At 42.9% G+C, this 23,807-nt stretch overlaps 1 protein-coding gene across 1 annotated transcript in view; it reads left to right on the top strand.

The window, feature by feature from the left end:
- ZNF638 (zinc finger protein 638) overlaps window positions 1-18,463 on the top strand; it is a 49,809-nt gene extending 31,346 nt beyond the window's left edge. The window contains exons 14-22 of the mRNA XM_009884099.1: window positions 886-1,011; window positions 5,099-5,151; window positions 8,876-10,217; window positions 10,838-10,903; window positions 13,308-13,561; window positions 13,595-14,304; window positions 16,449-16,538; window positions 17,436-17,554; window positions 18,422-18,463. Of these exons, the coding sequence (XP_009882401.1) occupies window positions 886-1,011; window positions 5,099-5,151; window positions 8,876-10,217; window positions 10,838-10,903; window positions 13,308-13,561; window positions 13,595-14,304; window positions 16,449-16,538; window positions 17,436-17,554; window positions 18,422-18,463 (2,802 nt within the window). The remainder of the gene's footprint in view (window positions 1-885; window positions 1,012-5,098; window positions 5,152-8,875; window positions 10,218-10,837; window positions 10,904-13,307; window positions 13,562-13,594; window positions 14,305-16,448; window positions 16,539-17,435; window positions 17,555-18,421) is intronic.
- Window positions 18,464-23,807: the final 5,344 nt, after the last annotated feature.

The following is a 23,807-nucleotide window of genomic DNA, read 5'->3' on the forward strand; positions in this document are numbered from 1 at the left end:
CTCTTTCCCACTCATCCTGAACAAGAAAATAGTTTGTCTTATTTGTTGGGGGCAATGGGAAAGGAAAAAAAACCCAAACCAACAAATTTTTGGCTGTTATCTAGCCTGAACAATACAGGAACAGTTTGGTAAGCTCTGAAAGTTAAACTTCCCAAAGAGCTGGAAAAATTATTAACCTATGACAGTAGAGGTGTAAGTGGGGGGGAAAATGAGTTCCTGTTTTATAGGAAACTTGGGGGGGAAAATTTATTTTGATATGAGAAGTGAAAATGTCAGAATAGCTGAAATTACTTTTTGTTTTGAAACACTTCAAAATGTAGTTACTTGATTTTCATTTTTTTAAATTTTGATATTTTAATTTTTAATGTTCCTGGTATTGCACTCAACACTGGATTTTTACTTTATGAACTAGATTGAAGTCACTGTGTGTGTATGTATATTTTAACGGTTAAAATGTAATTGTACGCCCATTATTATGAGCTATTTTAAGTGTCCAGCTGCTAATAAAGCGTAAAACACGTGAAGATGCTTTTAAGGAAAAGATAATATTTTTCTGTAGCCAGAAAGTTAGACACATGTGGGTAGGGAAGCTCCAGGCTCCACTGTTTTGTGATGTAGTTCCTTGTTTAGTTCTAAAGATAATTCCAAATAGGAGAGACTTCTTTCTTTAGCCTCTCAGAAAGAAGAGTCCACTGTTCTTCATATGCACCAACATAGGATTTAATAAAAAAATGCTGCTTATCTAATTTAAAGTGAAGATGTTGAAACCCTTCAGGAGTACTAGGTATCCTGAGCTATACCAACTTAATTTATTAATCTTGTTCTGCTGTACAGAAATAAGATGAAGTAACAGTTATTTGAAGCTTGTGCTTTTTTTCCTTTTAGGCAATTCTGCAGCTGGATAGTCCCAAGTCAGCCAGATCAATGTACAGCTTCCTGAAGCAATATCCGTACAATATGGGTGAGCATACATTGACATGTACATTGTCACCCAATGGAGAGTCTGCTGAGGTAAGGTTGTTTTTTTTTCTCTTCTTTTTCAATAATACCTTATTTTTGTGGAATAGAACCACCTTTCCATAAAGAGCAGCTAATGGTGACAATATCAGTATGTCCTTCACTATTTGCTGTCATTGTGGATGAGAGTGAAAACTGTGCACCAGCTGGGAACTGGATCAAGTAGTCTGTGTTCTGGGATGTGGCATAGGTGTGAAAGTATGTGTTGCTTTTTGTCTTTATTTTGTATCTTTCTCTGTTTTACAAACATCTAGAATCTCTTTCATCTCCACTGATGGCAGTATTTCTTAGTGAAAGATGAAGAGAAAAAGGAAGAAAGGAGGAAAGCAACTATTTAACACTGGTTAGAAAAGGATTTACTAGAGTGTTTTTCTGGTCTAATTTGATTAATCTTTAATAGTTCATCTCCTTTAGTCCTCTTGATTCCGTGCTCAGTTGCTATGTCAGCATTGGTCTGTGTGCCTTCAGCTGCTTCCGTCTTCTCTCTTAGAAATTAAATTACTTGCAGTAATGAGCAGCTTCCAGTTTACTTCTGGTGATTTGCTGAAGGAAAAGCAAGCTGCAGCAGCTGAACACCAGAGAGGAAGGAGCTTAGTGCATATTGCATTGGATAGATAAAGAGCTTTAAGCAAGAAATGTGAATATTAGCCACATGCTAATAAGGTTCTGGCTTCCAAAGTGGAGAATGTAAATCCAGACATGGTCTCCCTCCCAGCCTGGAGGTAAAGCACTGTTTACTCTGCACTCGAACATGAGGATTTTTTATTGCACTAGTTCTGCATGCCCCTGCCTTCTCATTTTTCAACTCCTTTCTCATGTTCCTGAGCCATATTAATCACTTGTCCAGTGATTGACTCTCCGTCTCTTGCCACATCTTTCAAACTACGTTTATTTTAGGGGGATGGGATATAAGTTGGCTTTTATTCCTCTGAATGCCAGCAGTATTTGTTCTTCAAAGTTCATATATAACTGAGAGAACAGGGACCAGCTAACCAGTTCAACGTAAACTTACATACTGTTGAGGCTGAGACAAAAAATGTATAGGTTTTTTTGTGGTGTTTTTTTTCTGGGGGGTGGGAGATTTTAAATTTTTTTTTAAATTGATTATCCATGTAAATTCCATTCTTGGAGCTCGTATTCCCTGTGTGTTGCTCTTACTTTTCAGTGGCATGACTCTGGGATACCATTCAAACAAGAGGATGTGCCTGGAGGGACAGGGCATCTTAGTTTTTTCCCTTCACTTTTATTCACACAAGAGAAAGTTTAACTTTAGGTGCCTAATGATAACAAAGGTATCAATCTGTTACTTCAACACGGAGGGGAAAAAAAAGTCATCCAGACATGTACTTCTACTTACCAAGCTGACACAACTGTCAGTATTATTTGCACTGAGTATCATGATGAATTTCAACTTTTTTTTTTAAAGAATAGGTTGTGTACTGATATTTGGCTTGTATCATAGTTTGTTCTTTATTGTATTGGCAATTTCTTCTGATTTATTGAAAAGCATCCATATTTATGAAATCTGTAGAGTAGCTGTACGGTGTTTAGGATTCAAATTTTTAAAACCATGCAGTGTCAGTAGAGATTTCAGGTGTGCATTTTTGGTGGGGGTCTCCTGCAATAGTTGTTGAGTTGTATCTGTGGTGGTTTAGGACATATGGGGATACACAACCAGATGTGATTTGGATATGTGTGTTTTTTTGAGTGGATTCATCATGGCCCTTTCCAAGTAAATCAGCAGTTACTGGGCACGTTACTGTGCTTTTTAATTGCATATCTGATTCAGAGAACTGGTTTAACTTTCCTTAGGAACATTGCATCTCTACCCGATGAGTGTAGTACTGTCGGTATGGCAGGGGTAGGGTAAGGTGGGCTGGTGTGCATCCCCTGAGGCCTCTGATGCAGGGTGGGAACCGCTCCAGGTGAAGTGCTGATAGCTAAAAATCTGATGAGCGCAGGTGTGAAGGGTGTTCTTTCCTCCTCTGCTAGATGGCAGAGCCTGGATTGGATGTTCCAAGAGTTTTTCTCTCTCTCCTCTTCCCCATTGCAGGGATGATTCTGTCTGTTGTTGACTCTCTTTGTATGGGACAAAAATGCTCCTCTTCCAAGCCACTTTATTTTGTATTTCAGTTTATATCGTGAACTTCAGCTTATTTTAAAGAACATAAATTATAATTATATTAGATGATGTCAGGTTCATTTAAGAGTAATATCTTTTATTAGACTAACTTTGTAGCTAAAGAAAATAGCCAAGTTTTCAGACATATGAACTTTTTCTCAAGTCTAAAAAAATACAAGTAATAAGCTCCCTTAACACTGAAAAATAAGGCAAATATCCTTCATTAAGTGCTCATGCTCAGGAATGTTTGTCAAGGATGCATTGTGGGAACACTGTGATTCAAATCTGCTTTTTATAGCTGTTCCCTATATTTTCTGTAGCAACAGAATAGCGTGCCTTTGTCACTACAGGTGTTTCATCGGAGCAGAGTTCAATGCCCACAAAGAATGGCATTCACAGTCTGTTTTCAAAATACTATTTCTTTCCAGCTGCGCACTTTAGGTGATACAGAGTGCTTGTCTGATTTAGAGAGGTTGACCAGCCAGATAGCAGTAACTGCTGCCAGTGGCATAGTAACAGCAGTAATGTAAGTGCTTGCTTAATCACATTATAGTTTTGTTTCTGTAATTTTGCTGTTCATGTGTGAGTTGAATACTGCTGAAATAACAAGAATATGGGGAAACTCCTGTAACAGTGAAGGAAGATGTGCAACTGGAATCATAGAGCATGGCTGCAATTGGTGTCATTCCAGTCTTTGTCAATGCGACTGTCACAGCTTTTGCACAAATGTTAAGATAATCTGTACTTTGGAGATACACTCCTAAGCTTTACTTTTATCTATATCTGAGGTGGAGAGGAAAAATGCCCGGTCATACTGATAAGAGGGAAAACTTCAGTTTTTTCCATCTGTTGTTCTTCACTGTATTTTGAGTCTGTTACCTCTTGGCCATCTTCGCGGTTATGTTGCCAGAATCTGTATTATGTGCCTAGGTACCATAGAAACATTAAGCTTGTAGCTCCATTTGCCGTAAGCTATTTTCTCTAGAAGCCTTTCAATCAGAAGGTAAAGGAAAACCAAAATAATTTTTAATTCATTGTAACATGTTCACATTACTTTTGGCACTTATCTCTGGAATAAATGTCTTTAGAAAGGAAAAACTGAAGGCTTTGGAATTATGTGCATAAATAAAAGATTAAAGTGAATTCCACATGCATTGAATTTATCTGATGTTCTTTCTAATAGCGATAATCTTCAAATTAGTTTGTAGAATACCTTCAGAAAAGAGATTAAGTTTTCAACACTGAGTCTTTAAAGTTTTTGTGGATTGCTTGGACCTACACTACTAAATGTGATAGCTGCAGAGCTTGGATGATTTGTGGTTGTCTTTTTTTCAGAAGACGTTATTTCATTTAACACACCGCAAGTTTATTCTATGTAACAGAAAGCAGAAAGCTGTAGTCATCCTATGAGAAATGAATGCTGCATTAGAAGGTTTTAAGGAATAGAAACTGGCCTTTGGTTTTCTGTAGATAGTTGCTTGACTTGGAATATAATTTGTCTTTAGAAAAGGTGTGCCACTATTTTCTGTATAATACTTAGCTGTCAGGCAAACGGTATTCACCCTGAGCTCTGCAGCTGTTAGCATCCTCACCAGTACAGGAAAGAAGGTGTTGTCTGGGAAAAGATGCGTTTAACATCCCTGTCTTCCAAATATATCACAGACCAAAAGCTAATTCTACTCAAAACCGACAGCTTTGAAGATGAGATGAACGAAACGATGGTGTGTGCTGCGTGTTCTATCTAGCAAATTTCTAGCAAAATCTCTTACACTGCCACGCACTTTTATTTGTCATCTTATGAAATACGTGTTCTGTGGGGAACAGCTTTAGAATAGTTTACTGTCATTTGATACATGCCTATATTAGGGTTCATGGTATTATTAATTAGCTGGGTTATGCAAATTTTGTGCTGATGCTTCTGAAAGTCATAGATACCGAACCCTGATTTTTGCCTTTCAGACTGCTGAAGTTGTGAAAAAAGAAGTGAAGAAAGAGGAACCAAGCAAAGGAAGGTATGCCTTTCAAATATTTAAGGGTTTTTTTATATATCTGTATCATTTATGGAATTCATATGCAAGATTAAGCAGATTGCTGAGCCATCTCTCTAAGTAAGCTTGATGAAAAAGCCTGCTGTGAGATCCATCAACTGTTACCTGCTGTTACTTCTATCAAGCTTTTGTGTTCTGTGTGTGCAGGATGTGTTGCGTATTGCTGTAGAGGTGTAATGTTTGTGATTTCTTTGAAATCTGGGGCTTTCAAAGAACATGGACAGATGAGGTGAAATCCTGTTTTCTGTGTAGTTCATTTGAGTTACTATTGTTTTACTAATTTGGCCAGGATTTTACCACAGGTCCTGGAAAGTATGTTTGGAAATACATGTTGGTAAGACAATTTTTTGTTGTATTTAACCAGGAAGTGATTGCTTTATTTTGTCCTACAGCGCTTTCCTCTGTCGGAGCACCTGGCTCTATTGTTTCTGTTTCCAAATGCTAAAAATAAACTGAAACTTCCTTGTTTAACTTATTAATGTTAACTTCATGCTGTGATACAGGTGCCTGAATTGATTTAAAAAGATGTTTAGATGCTATATTAACATCGGAACCTAGAAATGGGAAATGGTGGTTTTGGTATGTTCCATTTTAAATTGTTTTACAGACATTGCTTGTAGCAAAATTTCTAATTACGGAGTAACTATTTGTTGGTTTCAGAGTCTTGATTATGTTTTTTTAATAAATTGATAGATCATTATAAGTGTTCTGGTTAACATATGACTTAAAACGCCTTCTGTGACTCAAATCCATATTTCTGGATAAGTTTTATTATTAAAAAACCCAACCAAACAAAAAGCTTTGTAATAATGGTCCCAAACTTCAATTTCAATTAATGCTATTATACTGTCATGGACTGTTACTGTATTTCCAAAATCTGTTTCTTTCAAAAGTAAAGTTCGGTACTCCTTATTTCATGAAACTTCTATGCAGGCCCTAGACAATTATGGAAGCGTTTAGTTTCTAAACTGTCTCCGACTCACACATAGGCAGACACACAGGTAACCTTTTTGATTCCAGGCTGGTGGGCTTTAGCTAGTGGTGGCAATTAATCAAAATAAGTGACTCTTACATGAATCTGAGCTGCTGCCCAGCATCCTGCTGTGGCTGTTGAACAAATGGGAAAACTGACATTTTCCCCTACAAATCACAGAATGGTTAGGGTTGGAAGGGACCTCTGGAGATCATCTAGTCCAACCCCCCTGCCAGAGCAGGGTCACCTACAGCAGGTTGCACAGGACAGCATCCAGGCGGGTTTTGAATGTCTCCAGAGTGGGAGACTCCACCACCTCTCTGGGCAGCCTGTTCCAGTGCTCCACTACCCTCAAAGTAAAGAAGTTCCTTCTCATGTTAAGATGGAACTTCCTATGTTCAAGTTTATGCCCATTACCCCTCGTCCTATCACTGGGCGCCACTGAAAAAAAATAACAGTACACACGTTCTCCTTGTCTGAGGCAACTGTCTTCTCCTTGTAAGCCTTTGTGACTTGAATGTTTCTGTGGGTTTGTTGTTTTTTTTTTTCCCAGTTACATTTCATAAGAAGCAGTAAATATCTTAAATGTTGTTTTATATATGAAGACCTTGTCACGTGTTTCTGGGGAGGGAAGGAGTAGCAAAATTGGGGAGCAGAAGGGGCTGCCCTCTCGGTTGCCTGGGATGATGAGGTGATCTTGAAAAAACTTTGGAGTGCTTCTGGAAGCTCAGTTGTTGTCCAGCCTGACTAGGTAGTTCATCTAACCTTGTGGCTGAGGTGACTGCCATGCTTATGTGAATGCCTCTGCTCCTTTCAAGGATGCTGATGGATTTTTTTTGGGATTTATTTTCCTCAGCTACAATAGCTGAAACTTTCCTTGGCCAGGCTAAGAATCAAGGACTATCCTACTGCTCCTGATTGCTTATATGCTCATGATGCACACTTAGCCCAAAACATTTGCAAGTAACAAGTTTAAACTGATTACAGCTCTAAGAAGCCTGTTAGAGATGAGCGTGGGGTTGGGATGAGTGAGGTTGCTTCCCCCCCCCTCCCCCCCATAAGACTTTAGTTACTATGAGTTGAGCTGCTCGGGCTCTGAAGGAGATTCCCAGCATTTTGTGGGGCACCGTTGGGAGCACACACACTCTGTTGCTCCTGCGAACCCTGCCTGCCAAGCCACAAAACGCTGCGGGCCTGCCGCTTTGCTACAGGAGGAATGCCCTCATAGCGTGCTGCAAGTGTCTGTCTGATGCATAGTCATGGCGTATTACAACTATCACAACACCAATTGAAAATTGGCAAAGATTTTGAAGCAGAATTCATACCCCTTCTTATCTCTCCTCTCACATTTTGTAGCAGCAGAGGACAGTGCCCTTGGGTCCAGAGGAGACCTTCGAGATTGGTGTTTTTGTTGTGCTTGCATAGCACATGATGTTAACTGAGTTTGCCTGTTTTCATCTTTCTGTTGACCCCATGTATTGTGTCTTCGTCTTGTTAACCCTCGCATCTGGCTGCTTCAAGACAGCATTTTTGTCAGCACTGAATTCCATTTGATCTAGCCTTCCATTTTCTTGCTGACGTCATGCTAGGAGTATTAACAAAATGGTAGACTTCTCTGCTCTTTTTTATTTTCCTGAGGGTTTATACAAATGTGCACCCTGTATTCACATACATAAGTTCTGAGAAACGGTAGCGCAGACTGCTCCATTGTGCATAACCACTGATTTATTATGTGTATTTGCTGCTTTTGTGTTTGCTTTGATACTTAGCAAGATTGTCAGCACTGCTATTTCAGCGCCTTTTCATTTAGAGATGCACGAGGTGTTAGTATGCTCGTTTTCCCGAGCTTTGTGGGAAAAGGGGCACAGACATCACTAGTTTCAGTGTCTTCCAACATCATCTGTGGAGGATTCTTTCTTTCAGAGAAGAATAATGCACTTAATGTAACTGAAGTTCTCTGAAAAGCGCTATCCTCTGCATTGTCATCTTGGGCTTTATTATCCTGGGAGCTGACAGTGGGATTATACAGTGAAAACAGAGCCTGGCCAAAAGGAGCCTCTGTGCATGTATTGTGTTCCTGCTATTGTGCAAGGTCAATGCAGTTTAAAAACAAAGCAATCCCTCCCTCCCCCCAAACCTGAACCGAAAAAAAACACCAAAACCAAACTTCAAATCCTAGCTACTGGAAGAGTTTTCTAGGTTGGTGACTGCAGAGTCTGCTGTCTTCAAACATAAGACTATGGTAATTCCTTTATACGGGGAGTCTGAAGCTTTATTTTCACTGTATATATGCTTTCACAGTCTGCCTTGCATCAGGGAATCTAAATTTTAGAAGTTAATGTCAGCGCTGAGGTCCTAGGGGCACATCTGTAGTGAGTACTATCTTGAGAGGTCTGGCTACAAGTAATGTAATTCAAGGTGTAAGAGGCTTGCAGTACTGAGGTGGATTAAACAGAAGCATAAAACTAATCAGCTATTTGCCTCAATATTTTTAACCGTTTTAACACTGATAGGCTAGATTTCCAAATGATAAGCACTAATGCATCAGGAAAGCCCCCACCATTGGCGTCAAGAGGTTACTGGTAACTGTAGAATTCTCAACATAGTTTGATTTCTTCTGTTTTTTTTAAATGCATTTAGCTCTGGCTTGAAAAAATATCCAGAGGGATCAGGAGTGGTGCAAACAGCAGCTGCTAATCCTCCGCTAGAGCCTAGTGTGGCAAAGAAAGGACCCATTTCCATCTCTAATGTCAAAGACGAGATGTCAGCAGTACAGATAGAGCCCTCTGAGTCCCATCTTGAAAGAGCAGTAAGGGAGTCTGCTCCAAGACTGGTAGAAACATCCGTGGAGAAAGCCGACGCTGGAGTTGAAGCTACTGTGGCATCTATCAAATCTGCTGATACTGAATCATCTGAAGCGAAGTCAGAAGAGATGCTGCTGCCGCCTTCCAGTGTGGAGAAAGAAGAGGCAGTTAAAGATAATACTGAACCAGAGTTGTTTGAATCTGCTGTTGTATCTTCATCAGAGAAGGAAATTAAAGCTGAAGAGTTGTCTGCTCCTGCCATTGAACCACCAGAAGAATTGTCCGATGTGGGCAAGGCTGAAGATGTGCCATCAGATTGTGCTGTGAAGCTGTCAGCGGGGGAATCGACAGGGGCTGTCCCTGAAGCGGTGCCCCCTGATTCTGATGCAGCTTCAGTGGACATGGTGTCATCTGTTGTCACACACACAAACGCGTTGGATGCTCCTGAAAAAAATCCTATTTCTGATGCTGTGAAAATTGAACATGAGATGCCTGTAACTCAGATAACAGAGAAGAAACCTGTACTTAAAACTGGGGTGGCCACGGAGAATAAACTGGATGTAGCTGGAGCAGACACGCAGATGAAACCGGAAGAGTCTGCACTCAAAGTTGGAAGAGGTGTGGAGGAGAACCCTGAAAAGCTTTTGGTCAAGACTGGGGCAGAGACAGAGAAGAAACTTGAAAAATTTGTGGCCAAGGTCGGAGCTGCTGTGGAAAATGCTGCAAATACCGTCAATGAGAACAACGAGGGAAGTTTAATCAAAGCACAACAAAATAAAGGAACAGGACCAGCAAAAACTGATGAAACCTGCAAAGCAGTTACGTTAAGCTCCTCTTTATCTGTCAAGGAGTCTTCCTCTGTTGGTAAAACGATTTTAAAGGCAATGGTGTCTCTTCCGGATATATCAAAGTCAAGGGTTCCAGTACGGAGAAGTGAGCCTTCCCTGTGTAAAGGAGGGGAGCAGAAAGCTCCCTCGAAACCTGAGTCCCAAGGCCAAGCAGTGGTGGAGAAGAAAGTCGCATCAAAAGAAGAGGGTCATCTGCAACCTGATAGCAGCCGATCAAGCCTGGGAGATGGCAGCGGCAAATGTAAAATGAGCAGAAGTTCTGTTGTTGATGGAAAGGGAGGCAATGGGAGGAATTCATCTCAGCAAGAGAAGGACTCACGAGTGGAATCTAGGGCTAGTTCAAAACAGTCTCAAGAGGGAGAGAGTAGATCATCCAGCATGAAGAAAGACAACAGCAGCAATAAGGTGAGGAGGGCAGGAAGGCCGGTTCAGTGTGCCTGGTCAGTAACTAACTCCATGCTTCTCTCAGATGTTGAGTATGGGACAATGACATTATGTTCCCCTTCCCTTTTCTGTAAACCACTCAGCTGGTTTGGGCCAACAGACAAGTTGGAATAGCGTGATGGCGGGCAACCAGTTGCTTTTAGAGGCAGTGTGTACAACGCAAGTATGTAACTGGTTTGAAAACACTACTTGGAAAAAATTGCAGGAAGGTATTTTTGAAGCGAGTCTTTATTGAGTGTCGTAACTTTATGTTCTTCGATTAGTTCTGAACGAGAATTAATAGGCTTTCTGTCCTTTTGTGAGCTGATATTTGCTTTGTCAAGTCCTGCACAGACACTGGTTACTGAAAAGAGGCTACTAGGCAAGGTGGTACCTGTGACTTGTTGCTAGAGACTGTATGCCTGGACTCTACCACTGACGGTTGCCTTAGTTCTGTATTTGCCAAGCATGTGATCAGAAGCAGCAATCTGGACAACTTAAACAAGTTCATTAAGGGAAAAAATAGCTGAATTTTTTTATTATTGTTTTTCTCTTGTGGACAGGTTAACTGATTTCATGTGAACTTTTGTCTAATTTTGCAGGCTTCTGTTGGTGGCAATACTAAAACTTCAAAAAGTGACACTAGCAGCAGTGCAAAACAAAAAGAGGTAAGGATGTAACCATGACTGAACTTAAAGTACAGATTATCTTTTAAGTGTGTGTGTGTACTAAGAATCTTTAGCGTCCTTCCTTAGGGATTTTTTTTTTTATTACTAGTTACAGACTTTATTTGTCATCACACTTGTGAGAAGGGGAAGGAAGGCTGAAGTCTTCTAGCTCTTCAAAAATTATTTTGTACAACAGGAGGTAGTCAGAACATCTCCATCCATGGTACCTCTTCCATGCAAAGATATTTTCCAGTGCGTTGTTCTGTAAAGCAAGGATTACTCTATGTTTTTGGTGCAGTGTTGTTTTGAAGAGGAGCTTAGGAGCCTATAGGCTGAACTGCTCAGTCTGTGTGTTTATAAGAAGGTGAAAAGAGATACCCTCTCTCTCTTAGCTTGGGTTTTGGGAAAGAAAAGTAGAAGTTAAGGTAATAAAAATCCGTATTGATGAGTTTGTAGAAGTAGCATTACAGGATCAAATCAAAGATTTGATCTACCTACTACAGGTAAGTAGTGGGTCCCTATGGAAAAGGGATTTCTGAGATAAAGCTGGAGACCTGAATCCTTTTCTTAATCTTAATTCATATGAACTTCTTGCATCACCAGCACAGTGTGTTTGTGTTAATCCCCAAGAGGAAGTTCTGCGCCCTTCTAAAACAGATTTCGTAATGTCAATTATTTCTTACTGCTTTGTTCTTCAGTGTTATACAGCTGCTAAGAACCGAGGTCTGTGTTCTCCTTTTCATGGAAGAAAGAATACAGTAACGTTTGATTTCAGTTGAAATATAACCAGATATTTTCTTTCTTTTTCTTCACTGTGCCCACCTTGTATTAAATATTCCTCAAGTTTCTGCATCAGAATGTGGCTAGAAGCACACGTTATTCCTAGTATTTTTTAGCTTTTTAAAAAGGAATGGGAAGAAAAGGCATGTAGCCTTTGAATTTCAGATTACTTTTTCTGCTGGAGGACTGTTTTTAGTATTTCTTAGCTGCAGTCTTACTGTCTAACAGAGGACATTTCATCCTGCCTTGGCTGTAAAGTTCTGCTTTGACAAGGGTGTTTTCACTCTTCTTGTGTTAGATATTGAGCAGTATTTGATGGTAGGATGAAATATTTTGGAAAAAAAAAATTAATTTAGGAATTTCATTGAAGAAATTGAATACATAATTTGAGTGTGATGGGTATTTGGATGCATTTTAATGTTTAAAATTAATTTGTTAATTGACTTAAGTACCTATTTTATCTACCTTATCCTCTTGTCCTGATTATAAAAGCATAGCAGTTTTACAGTGAATGAAGTATAATGCTCTGTTCTGAAATCATGACTGCTGTCTATTCAAATAACCTAAAAATAATTTGGCTTAATTAACTCTCTTATTAAATTCAACGCTTACCCATACATCCTTCTCCAGATGTCCTTAGCTACATATGACATTAAATTGCTGCTAATTCTTTCCAGTGGTCCTAGAATAATTTGTATGAACCCTGATGGAAGCTGACATGGTGAAACTACAGGATAGGAGGAGTTTTAGATGCAAGACATTCACCAGTAAGAGCATACCACTGACTGAGGAGGAACAGAAAGGGTCGGGCTTTGTCATCTTAAGCATAAAACCACAGTAAGGCATTCGCCAGAAAGCTGGAGTTTGCCCCTGGCCCCTGGTGAAACATGGCTGGCACAGGAAGAGCAGCAAGTCTGCCAGAGAGTCTGTGGGGCTACTCAGGCCTTAACAGAAAGGAGAATATTGTCGTCTTGTACGTGTCGGTTACAGAGAAGCAAAGGGATGTTCCAGTACTGGGAGCCCTTTCCTGGGCTGGAGTGTAGGGCCATTGGAGAACCTCTCTGAAACAGAGATGTTTGTTAGGAGATTGAAACCAAAGAGGCAAGATGAAACAGTGAGTTGTCATCAGGACGCAGAATGACTTTGGTGGATTGAAACATCTAATGTAGTTTCCTGTTTTGTAGCAGGAGCCAACAGCATGTGCTTAGGGAATAAAATGAGGTATGACACAAGATAATATTTTTGAATGATACTCTGGAGGTGTTCAGATTTTCACTAGTCTTCTTGCAAGTGAGTGCAAAAATACACATGAGTATTCAAGGCATCAGCCCAGTTCTTGTAATAGACATAAATTTTGTCTGTTCATTGGCTGTGTTTTTTAAAAATGCTTTGGGTTTCTGAATCAAATCTGCTTACTTAATACAAATGCTGATAATGAAAACTCTTCCACGTGAGACTGAAAGCCTGAACATTTCTTTCTACCCTTAAGTCAAGTTGCATTTTTTTTTCCCTTCAGCCAGCTTCAGCGTGTAGATATTGTTCATTTGGCGCCCTGTGGGTGGAGGTGTCTGTGTCACTGGGTGAATGTTAAACTTTGTTATATTCACGTTTTTACACTTCCTAGGAAGAAGAGCTGTTTCCATTTAACCTGGATGAATTTGTTACTGTGGATGAGGTCGTAGAGGAAATTGAGTCTCCTGTTAAAACACGGCGAAATCCACCAAGGGGAAAGAGAAAAGACGGTGCTAAAAACAACTCCCCTTCTGAGCCTACTTCCAAGAGAAGAAAAGGGAAGAGCTCCATAGCATGCATTGCTGAAAGCGAACTGTCTTTTGTCACTTTGGATGAAATCGGTGAGGAGGAGGATGTGACTGCACAGCTAATGGGAGTTGCTAATTTAGAAGCACTCAGTGACCCGCAGGGCCTGGTTGTAGTGGATGAAGTGATTGAAGAGGAAGAACTTATGTCAGAAGCAGTAAAGGATCCACAGTCGCTTGTTACTTTGGATGAGATATCTGAACAGGAGGACCTTAGTTCTCATAAAGATATCCCTAGGTCAGTTTTTGAGGAGCAGGATTTGAAAGCTGAGCCCTTGGTAACTGTAGATGAAATCGGCGAAGTGGAAGAGCTGCCTCTGAATGAGCCTACGGACTTGAATATTGAGGATGTGCTGAAACAGAAGGAGGATGATAAAGTGGCTGCTGAGGATACTGGAGATTGTGCTTCCTCTCAGGTGCCTGATGATCCCAGTGCTTTAGTGACAGTAGATGAAATACAAGAGGACAATGAAGATAACCCTCTGGTGACTTTGGATGAAGTTAATGAAGATGAAGATGATTTTCTGGCTGATTTCAATCGTCTAAAAGAGGAACTAAACTTTGTTACAGTAGATGAAGTTGGAGAGGAGGATGAGGAGGAAGACAATGCTTCCCCAGGGAAAAATCTGAATGAGGGTGAAGACGATGAAGATATTGTTGCTGTTGCAGGACCAGAGGAAGAAGAAATTGCTGCCATTGCAGGACCAGAAGAGGAGGACATTGTTGCTGTTGCAGGACCAGAAGAAATGGAAATTCTGGGAGATATGAGTCCAGAAGAAATTATGGCAATCTCAAAGTCAAAAGGTAAGGAATCTCTCATAATTTCTAGAAGGGAGAGAGAAAATAAGATGCTTGTAATCAGCGCCACGCACAAAGAGATCCTCTCACCAAATGGAGGAAACTGAAAAAACCCAAATCTTTGACAAAGTTAATGAAAGGGGTGCTGGGGAAAAAACAACAAGACTGAGAGTGAGCAGCGGCCTGAAGGTATTTTATTAATGTGTTTTACAAGGCGCCTTTCTTTTGATGTAAAATTAAGCGGCATGTTGATTTATAGTGTTCTATTTGGTGTTAATGACGGCTAAAATTGGGGAAAAATACTTTCTTTTCTTCCCTTCAATGCAAGGCCTGGTAAACTGCTGAACACTGTACAGATTATTTATAGCCTTTAATTATGGGCCCAAACTTTATTAAAACAAGTGAGTCAAATGAAATGGATGCAAAAATGTAACAGCTTCCAAGCTGGATCTAGAGCAGAAAAAAAATGTGGACGAACATCTGTAGCATGGAATTAGCAAAGGGTTAAAGTCGAAGAGAGAGCCAAGTAGGGAGAGCTATATATAACCAACACACAAGAAGAGTTCTCGCCAAAGCGTGGGTGAAGGCTCTGTGTGATGCAGTCCCGTAGTCTCGCGTTTTCTTTCTGTCTCTGCTGATGTAGCTGAACACTGACACAGCACCTTTTGTTCTAATGTTTTGGAAAAGCTTTTCTCCCATCTCACTTTATTTGCGTAGTAGAGGCAACCTGATCAGTGCAGAAACGGAGGAGCCGTAGAAGCAGCAGATATCTTGCTTAAAACAGAGCATTTTAAACTTCAGTTTCTATAAATAGTAGGAAAGGGATTGGTTGACTCTATACACACCCAAAAATATTTAAATGTTATATATTGTTTTGATTTTGTTAATGTTATAGAACATAAGCTTCCTCACGATTAACAATAGCATTTACTGAAAATGCAAAATATTTTCTATGTTCTATTAGCAAGTTAGCTGTAAAAAGACCTTTTAAAATATCCAAGCCCTTGAACTGATTTCTGATCTAACTGGTAGTGATGAGTTATAATTAATATATTTGAAACTCAGTAAATAAGTGATTTTAGTTCCTCTCTGTGTAGTAAAAAACCTCAGGCAAAAGAGGTAGGCTTCGGAAAGGACTAGTTCCTCCCGAGTTTGAGAAATGGAACAAGAAAACTGGGAAGGAGAGGTTAAAGCAAGTAAACCCATATTATTCAAGTCTCGAAATCTGATTGCAGCAGCAAACTAGGAAACAGTGTATTGATTGCCTCAGGCCAGCAGTTCAAAGGGTCGCAGTCAGACTGCAGCTGGTGAAGAGCCACATGGCAAATCTGAAACTTCGTGTGTTGATGATGTGGTGAGACACAATCTGCTGAAATGGCTAGAGGGGATGCGAGAGTGCTGCTGTCTGTTGCGTTCCTTTGACAGCTTCCTGGGGTTTGTTATTAAGGGAAAGGGTTTTTTGCGTTAACCTTGTTTAGGACATACTGGTATTTAGCTTATTTGAACATAGAATTCGAAAGAGAACAGGTGGTTTTGGTGTGCAACTCTTCACCTGCCTGTTGGACTGCGTTGATAGTCTAAAAACCAAACACCTTGTTTGTCTTGTAATAGAGGAGACTGTCAAACTCCCTGTCTCCAGAAAGATCTTAAAAAGTTGATTTTGATCTTTCCTTAGAGCTAGTTAATCTGATAACATATTTGGTAGGCTTTGACTGGTTCTGTATTGAAGCTGAAATACTGCTGTCGGACCTTGAGCTACATTAATTCAAGAACGCTTGGTAGCTTGTATTATAAAGAAGTTGAGTGTTTCATGTTCATAATCACAAAGCTGGTTTGAAGCTGCTGATAAGAGCTGTAGAGGAACACAGCTGAGAGTGGTGGTGGTACTTCTGTGAAGAGTGCTGTGTGGTTAAGAGTGGTTTTGGAGTCATCCACCGCAGCGCTGGGGCTGTTTGGGAGCCTTGCTTGCAGCATTGATGTCAGGAGTTCCTGAAAATGGCTCTATGGAAAGACCAAACCAAATAGCGTAGAAAACAGCAAGGCCCGTACAGATGTTTGTTTGAAGCAGTAATGAGCCATTACAGCTAGATATAGAATACTTTCAAACTAGCAGATACCTTTGTCTAATGTGCGTTTATGGCCTCCATTAGATCAGCAGGGATCGGGCGATAAAGAACCAGAGTCTAAGCGGAAGAAGATGGCTTCTTCAGATGTATCAAAGACGCGGAGTACTCCAAAAGGTAAACCGAAAAAAAACAACCCACCCCAAATGCTCCGTACTTGTTTTGCTGTAAGTCAGCTTTCTTGCTCATTTAAAAATGCCTCCTTTGCCTCATTATCCCATTTAACTTTGAATTCATGGCCCATAACCTGTGATTTTTATCTTGGCTCCTACAAATGCATGCTTAAAAACTTTCTGCTCTTGGTTTAATAGCAGCAGCAAAATTGCAAGTTCTTTTTTCCTGAAATTTACAAATATAGGGTAATTTATTTATAATTAGCACAGTGCCAGTGCAGTGCAATAGCTACTTATGGTTCTCATCCTTTTACGGGTTTTATTACCAACTTTCAATGTGTAGAAATGAGGGAACTGCTTACATGGTTTTAAAAATGCATGCGCGTGTGTGTATATGTATTTATTTTCCAAGATCCTCATCTAAAAGACTTTTCTGTAAAACTACTGATAACACTTGAACCGCAAAAGAAGTGGCTAGGAAAATATGGATCCTTGCCTGATGGCTTGTGTAATGTTCTTTGTGACAGAAAATGCTTGCGTAATACACTGCAGGACAGAGGTTAAACTTGGCAAATGAGTTGTATATAAAATACTTTTAAGGCCAAAAGACGCTGAGGTAGTTGCAGTGAGCTTCGGATCCAGAAGGTCAGTTACCCTGGCTGCAGAAAAGCATGTGTTCTCCTCTTTATTGAAATAGGGCAGGTGACCAACTCGCATTACAATTCTAATTTTTTTGAATAATGAAAAAATTTAACTAACTTCTAGTAATAACAAATCGTACAGATTTGGCTGTGGCAATCCGTGTGGGTTTTTTTGTTGTTGTTTGTTTTGGGTGCGGTTTTTTTTTTTAATAGGTTGTTTTAAAGCTGTGTTTTGTTAATATTGTGTGCTGTCTCTTCAGATTTGGACTACCTAGTTCCAAAGGCTGGCTTTTTCTGTCAGATCTGCTCGCTGTTCTATGCAGATGAAACGTCTGTGAAAAATCACTGCAAGACACCACTTCATCAGCAGAACATGGAGGTAATGCTGAAGCTTCTCTAAACACCCGGGTGAAAAGAATATCATTCTAAAAACGTTTGCTTTAACCAGTGCTAATAATTTCCTAGTGGCATAGGGAGCTTATATTAACACTTCAAGGTGTTTTAGTTTTAAACTCAGACACCTATACTGTTACATTACTCAAGCTGATCACCTACATAAAGCCATCCTTCCCTAGGAAGGCGTGGGGTCTTCCCTTCACTTTCAAGAAGTGATTTTTAAGAGCTATGCAGTTTTATGTCCAAAAGCATGGTTTTGTCAGATTTCCTGGCTTACTGAAGCTGCAGGCTGGCTAAATAAAATATCTTGCAGTTATAAAATGACCAAAAGGTCAGTTTGACAGCCAGAAGACTTAAGTTTGGGGTCAAAACTCCCCCCACCTCTCAGCAGTACGTCTTGCCAGTGTACCCGGCTGGCAGGGACACAGCGTGTACCCAGCTGGGGGAGGAGGCAGCCCCTTTCTGTGCTGATGTGAGGGGTAGGAAACTGGGGAGATATTTATCGACGTAGACTTTTGTAAGGTGGGCGTAATGAACACCCAGCCTGTGTGAATATTGAATAACTATTTTATATTTCATGACCAGACACAGGTGTCCGTCATCATCTGAAATGCCGGTACCTAATATTTTGCCACTCAGGAGCTTCACCGCTTGGTGACTCTGTGTGTGTCAGTTTGTGAGGAAAACTGTTGAGTGGTTTTTGGTACAGATCACACAACACGAGTATCAGGAGTAGGCTGACTTTTGGCCAATACGTTTATGAAACCTGCACTGGTGTAGAGCACGATCTTGTTGTGGACTGAGGAATAACAGAGCGGTATCTCTTCACTGATGACCCTTATTTCTACAGAAGTTCATGGCCAAGCAGAAGGACGAGCATAACGATGGGTAAGAGCGGAGTTCAAGGTGATTGGAGGAAAGAAGAATTCTTTCAGTGAATTAAACTTAGGGTCCAGTCAATTTTGTGTATTTTGTTATGATTTAATTTGTAATTTTGTTTCAGAAACAAGCATTCATGTTGTATAAATTCGAGCTCAGTATGGACAGAGTAAAAAAAAAAAAGTATGGTGGCTTTGATTTGTATATCAAATCATCTGACTTGGAAGAGACTTCTTTTACAAGTGTTGACATGAAATAAATGTTCTTATTGTATAGTTAACACTAGGGGATTGTGTTTGGTGTGCTTTATTGTGTTTTGTTAACTCTGGATCACAGTGGAGACAAGGAGGGAATTCGTTCCAGGATCTCACTCTGGTGCCGCTTTACAGAGCTCTCAGTAGGTGAAATTTCACATGCTGCATATGCTCCATACTGCCTCAAAGCAGTGATCCTTGTAAAAATGTCAGTGATCTTGTGGAGTGTTGCGATCCCTCTAGCCTTCTTTTTCCTGTGGCCTCTAAGTCTCATGATAGTCTCAGGAAGATTAAATCGAGGCCATCAGGGGGAGCAAAGCCTCTGCCAGCACTGCGCTAACGTGCCTGTCGTTACTGCCGTCAGCCAGGGAGGTCACTGTGCCTTGCTGTTTCTCCTTGGTGACCGAGTTTGCCTGTTTATTTTGGGTTGCTTTTCCCTAGTTTCTTCCAGCCTGTAGGTCAAAGCCTGTGGAGCACTCAGCAGCGTGGCTGAACTTTGCAATCCGCTCTTGAACATTGCTCACTGCTAAGTCTAGGGTCTCTGGCTGGCATGCTCCTGATGGTGGATTGCAGTCTGGATCATAACCGATTTCGCTTTAAGCTTTTATTTTTCAGCTAGCCACCCTACTTTTATTTAAAACACTGTTCTTTAAAATCCACTGTTGTCTCTCTACTCCTTCAAACTTGGGTAGTTGACTTTGGCTGAATTATAGTCCTGGAGGAAGAGGAAAGAAGCATTACTGCATGTCCAAGGAAAATGAGAGATGCTCTGTGGCTCTACCTGGTGGGGATATTGCAAGTCGTACATGTGCAACAGCTGGGACAAAAATCCTCGTGTCTTCAGACTACTGATCAGTAACGCACCAAAATAAACTGAATTTAGGGATTACCAAAGGAAGCACCTGCATGTAGCTGTTGTGAAACATGGCCCTTGATGGGAGATGATCCCCTCAGACTTGTAGGACCTTGCCTCTTCAAGAGCAAGCATATGCACAAAAAGGTACTTGTATTTCATGTATTGAAGTTGTTGAATGATACTGAGCTGGTAAACATCTTTAAATACCTGTCTACCACCTGAAGTCCATACCATGTATGTGCAGAGAGGACAAAGCCTGCTCGGAAGGCTCCAAAAAGAAGACTTTGCTTTGGGCTGTTTGCGTAGGTGACACGGCAGTCGTGCTGCCTGACAGACTGGGTACAGAACTTCATAAATTACTGTTGTTTGGGTTTTATTTTTTTTGTTTTGCCTGGGTCCCTCAGTAAAGAACGCTGCTGTGGGTGAACTTGCTGCCTGTGTGTGCTGGTGAGTCACTGCTGGTCCAACCCTCTGTGAACCAGATGAATGTCTCAAAAATGTGCAAGAGGGATTTAGTCCAGCAAATACTTGGCAAGTGAAGGAGCATGATTCAGCGTAAGAATGCCTCTGTGTGTGTGTGTGAGTGCACGTGCGTGTCCATCTCCTCTCCTCACTGACTGTTAGCAGGGGCTGTCCCCTGCTCTAAAGCAGCAAGTTGGGATTGGTGTGATGTCATTTAACTGCTTAGTTACTCTCAGTTATCCAGTTGGGTTAACAGCAATTCATATATAGAAGAAAATTTAAAAATCCTGCCTGAAACAATGGGGTACAAACTGGAATTTAGTGCGAAGAGCCTTCGGGGAGGTGTGGAAAGCACCTGCTGAGCTGTGCAGCGCAGCTGCCCTGCAGCTGGAGGAGTCTGGTGGCCCTGCAAGGAGCACCAGCAGTGTCCTCTGCTCCCCAGCTGAGCTCAGGAGGTTTGCAGCTTTTTTTTCCCCAGTCTCACCAGAGCATGGGATGTGGCTTTCAGTCCTCGTTAGTCCTGTCTCTGTTACAATGCAGCTTTATGTGTTTATGTTCCTGAGTTTTCAGAGTCCCTCTGTGGAGTCAGGAAGGCCATTTCTTGCCCTGGTTTTCTCTTTGTTGCTTTATCTGTGCTGAGGACGAGAAAACAATGTTGTTCTTCATTCCTCCTTCTGCCGCGCCAGCTCCAGTCCAGATTTGCCTTCGCTGAGTGTACAGAGGGCTTGAGGAAGAGATGAGCACCCCGTGCCCTGGGGACCCATGGTCTGTTTGGGTCCTCTGCCTTGCCTGCTGGTGGGTCGGGCTGCGATGCCCCAGCCGTGCTCTGCTCTTGTGCGTGGCTCACCGCCGGTGGCTGCTGAGTGGGACTGAACTTGCAGGGTCAGGGGTGGTGGAAGCAGCCGAAGTTCATCCTCCTGGTGCTCCCTGCTCTGCCTCCCCTTCTTGCACCCCCACCCCACCCCAAATGCATTGGGGGATAACCATCTATCTGTCCTTACCAGACCTATAGCTCTGACATCGTTTTACCAGAGTCCTCCTTCCTTTAAAAGAAACAGCTTTTCCTGCAGATGCTGAGAAATCATCCCAGTTGTGAGCAGTTCAGCAGTTTTTTTAAAGGCCGCCCCAAGGGCGAGGCATTGGCAAACGAAGGAAATGGTACTTTCCTGCACTTTCTCAGTACAGGAAAGACATGGACCTGTTGGAGTGGGTCCAGAGGAGGACCACAAAAATCATCAGGGGACTGAAGCACCTCTGCTGTGAGGACAGGCTGAGTTGGGGTTGTTCAGCCTGGAGAACAGAAGGCTCTGGGAGACCTTATGATGGCCTTCCAGTACCTAAAGGGGGCCTACAGGAAAGATGGGGATAAACTCTTTAGCAGGGCCTGTTGTGATAGGACAAGGAGTAATGACTTCAAACTGAAAGAGGGAAGATTTAGACTAGATACGAGGAAGAAATTTTTTACAATGAGGGTGGTGAAACACTGGCCCAGGTTGCCCAGAGAGGTGGTAGATGCACCGTCCCTGGAAACATTCAAGGTCAGGTTGGACGTGGCTCTGAGCAACCTGATGTAGTTGAAGATGTCCCTGCTTATTGCAGGGAGGTTGGACTAGGTGACCTTTAAAAGTCCCTTCCAACCCAAACCATTTTATGATTCTGTGGAAACAATTTGATGTTTAATGGGACTGCTCACGGCCCTGCCCTGAGCGACCTCCCCAGGTACACGCCATCAGCAGCAGTTTGGGGCAGCTGTGGGTGACCAAGGTGATGCTCTGCCTGGGTGAGGACGGCAGCTCAGGGGCTTCATCTTGGCCTGCTCGATTGCCTGCCTGCTCCCAGCCCAGAGCCACGGCACTGCTGGAGAATTCCTGTGGCTGGGAAGATGGGATCCAGCATCATCTGCCATCCAGCTGCCAGGCAGAGTGTAGCCCTGGAGGATGTTGAGGTCCATGGACAGGGACTCGGTCAGTAAATCCTGTTTCTGCTCCGCATCCACTTCCCTTCCATTTGTGACTCCCTGGACACTGCTTGTGCCTGGCCCTTCCCTTTGGGACACCAGAACATCTCGGATAAAACCAGGTAAGTGCTGCAGCGGCCACAGGGAAGGATACAGGAGCTGTGGGAGCCACTTAACTGGGGAATTTCAGGGAAATAATGTCCTGTCCCCTCAGCGTGGTGTGGAAAAAATGAAATCGAGGGAAAAACAAGATAAAACCCCCAAAGCCAGACACCATTACAGAACGAGCCATTACTGGTTTTCTGATCGCTGCTCCCCCAAAATGCAGGGTGCTGCACTTCAGTTCATCCTGTGACTAACGCTGCTGCAAATTGAGTTTATTTTAGCGCTGCTGGTAATGAAAATGGCTGCATGCTGCGTGTCCTGTCCCCTTGGCACAGCCACGGGGACGCTGCCGCCGGCTTCTGGCGGTGTCTGGCTGCAGATGTGGTGGTTAAAGCAGAATCCACAGAGCTTTTCCTCTGCCCTTGTGGGATTTATCTTTTTTTCCCTCCCCCTGTGCATCGCTGGAGCTCGAGCCGGGCACTGTCTGTGCCTTGAGCGGAGCCCGGCCAGGCAGCCGCCGTGCCCAAAATTATTAGTTAAGGGTCTTGCGAAAGAAACAGCCGTCATAGGCCTGAGATCGTGGGGTCTGTAGGACTCTTGGTGCAACCTGATGGGGACGTGGATGCTCCTGGTGAGCTGAGAGATGGACGGGTCGGGGACAAACGGGCTCGCTTAAGGAGGCTCGTGCTAAATACGCAAAGGACACATGGGGAGCGAAGGTGATGGAGCCATGGGAGGGGGGATAGGGATGCAGGGGAGCCCTGTGCCCTCCACACACCGATAATTACCTCACCGATAATTACATTTCACCCAAATGTGATTACGCTGCTGATTCCAGAGACTTTCTGTGTCGGTGGCACATCCCTGTGCTGGTCAGAGCAGCCGTCAGTTTTCGGCACGGTGAGTTTAGTGCCCAGCAGGAGGAATGGGAAATGGGTTTAGATCAAGCCAAAAAGGGTGAATGGGAGTGACAGGGTGAGCGTGGGAGCGGGGCAGCCCCAAACAGCCGAGGGGGCGCAGGGAGACGAGAGGGGTCCTGGCTGGGAGGGAGGGAGGGACCTCGCTGAGCCCCTTGCTGGGAAACCCAGGGGTAAAAATAACCTCCCCGAAATAGCCGGGCGCTGTGGCTGTCCCCACCTGTCACCACACGGTTGGTCACGGCTATGCCAAAATGAGAGATGTCCTCCCATCCCCCAGCTGGGGAAACTGAGGCAGGGAAGGAGGTGTCCCCCTCCCAGCCTGCATGGCCCCTCAGGGGCTGGGGGTGACCCAGAACATCAGGACCATCCCCATACACCCACCGGTGCCGCTCAGCACTGGGATGGGATGGGCCCGGTGGGACCCCGGGGGTAGGGGGGCTGCGTGCGCTCAGCTCTTGCGGGGGACCCTGCTTTGTGCTGTGCCGAGGGGTGCCATAGGGTTCACCCCGTGTGGGGCTCAGCTCCCCACGACCCCCCTTTTCCTACCCTGGAGGTGACGTTGGCCCCTCTGAGCCTGGTGGTGGTGTCACGGTGAGGGGCTGAAGCAGCATTTCATGGTCTGCCGTGCCCTTCCCGCCGGGGCGCAGAGCCCCCTCACCCCCACCCCATTTTGGGTGTCTGGACCGCAGCACCCCTCTCCCGCGGGGTCCCCATGGGGGAGGTGGGGGACTCACCTGCCCGGGGTGCAGGGTGTCTGTCAGCCCCCCGCCCTCCCCCGTCCATCCTTCTGGGGCTTCGCCAGC

The sequence above is a fragment of the Charadrius vociferus genome, unplaced genomic scaffold (genome assembly GCF_000708025.1).
Source record: "Charadrius vociferus isolate BGI_N301 unplaced genomic scaffold, ASM70802v2 scaffold544, whole genome shotgun sequence".
NCBI lineage: Eukaryota > Metazoa > Chordata > Aves > Charadriiformes > Charadriidae > Charadrius > Charadrius vociferus.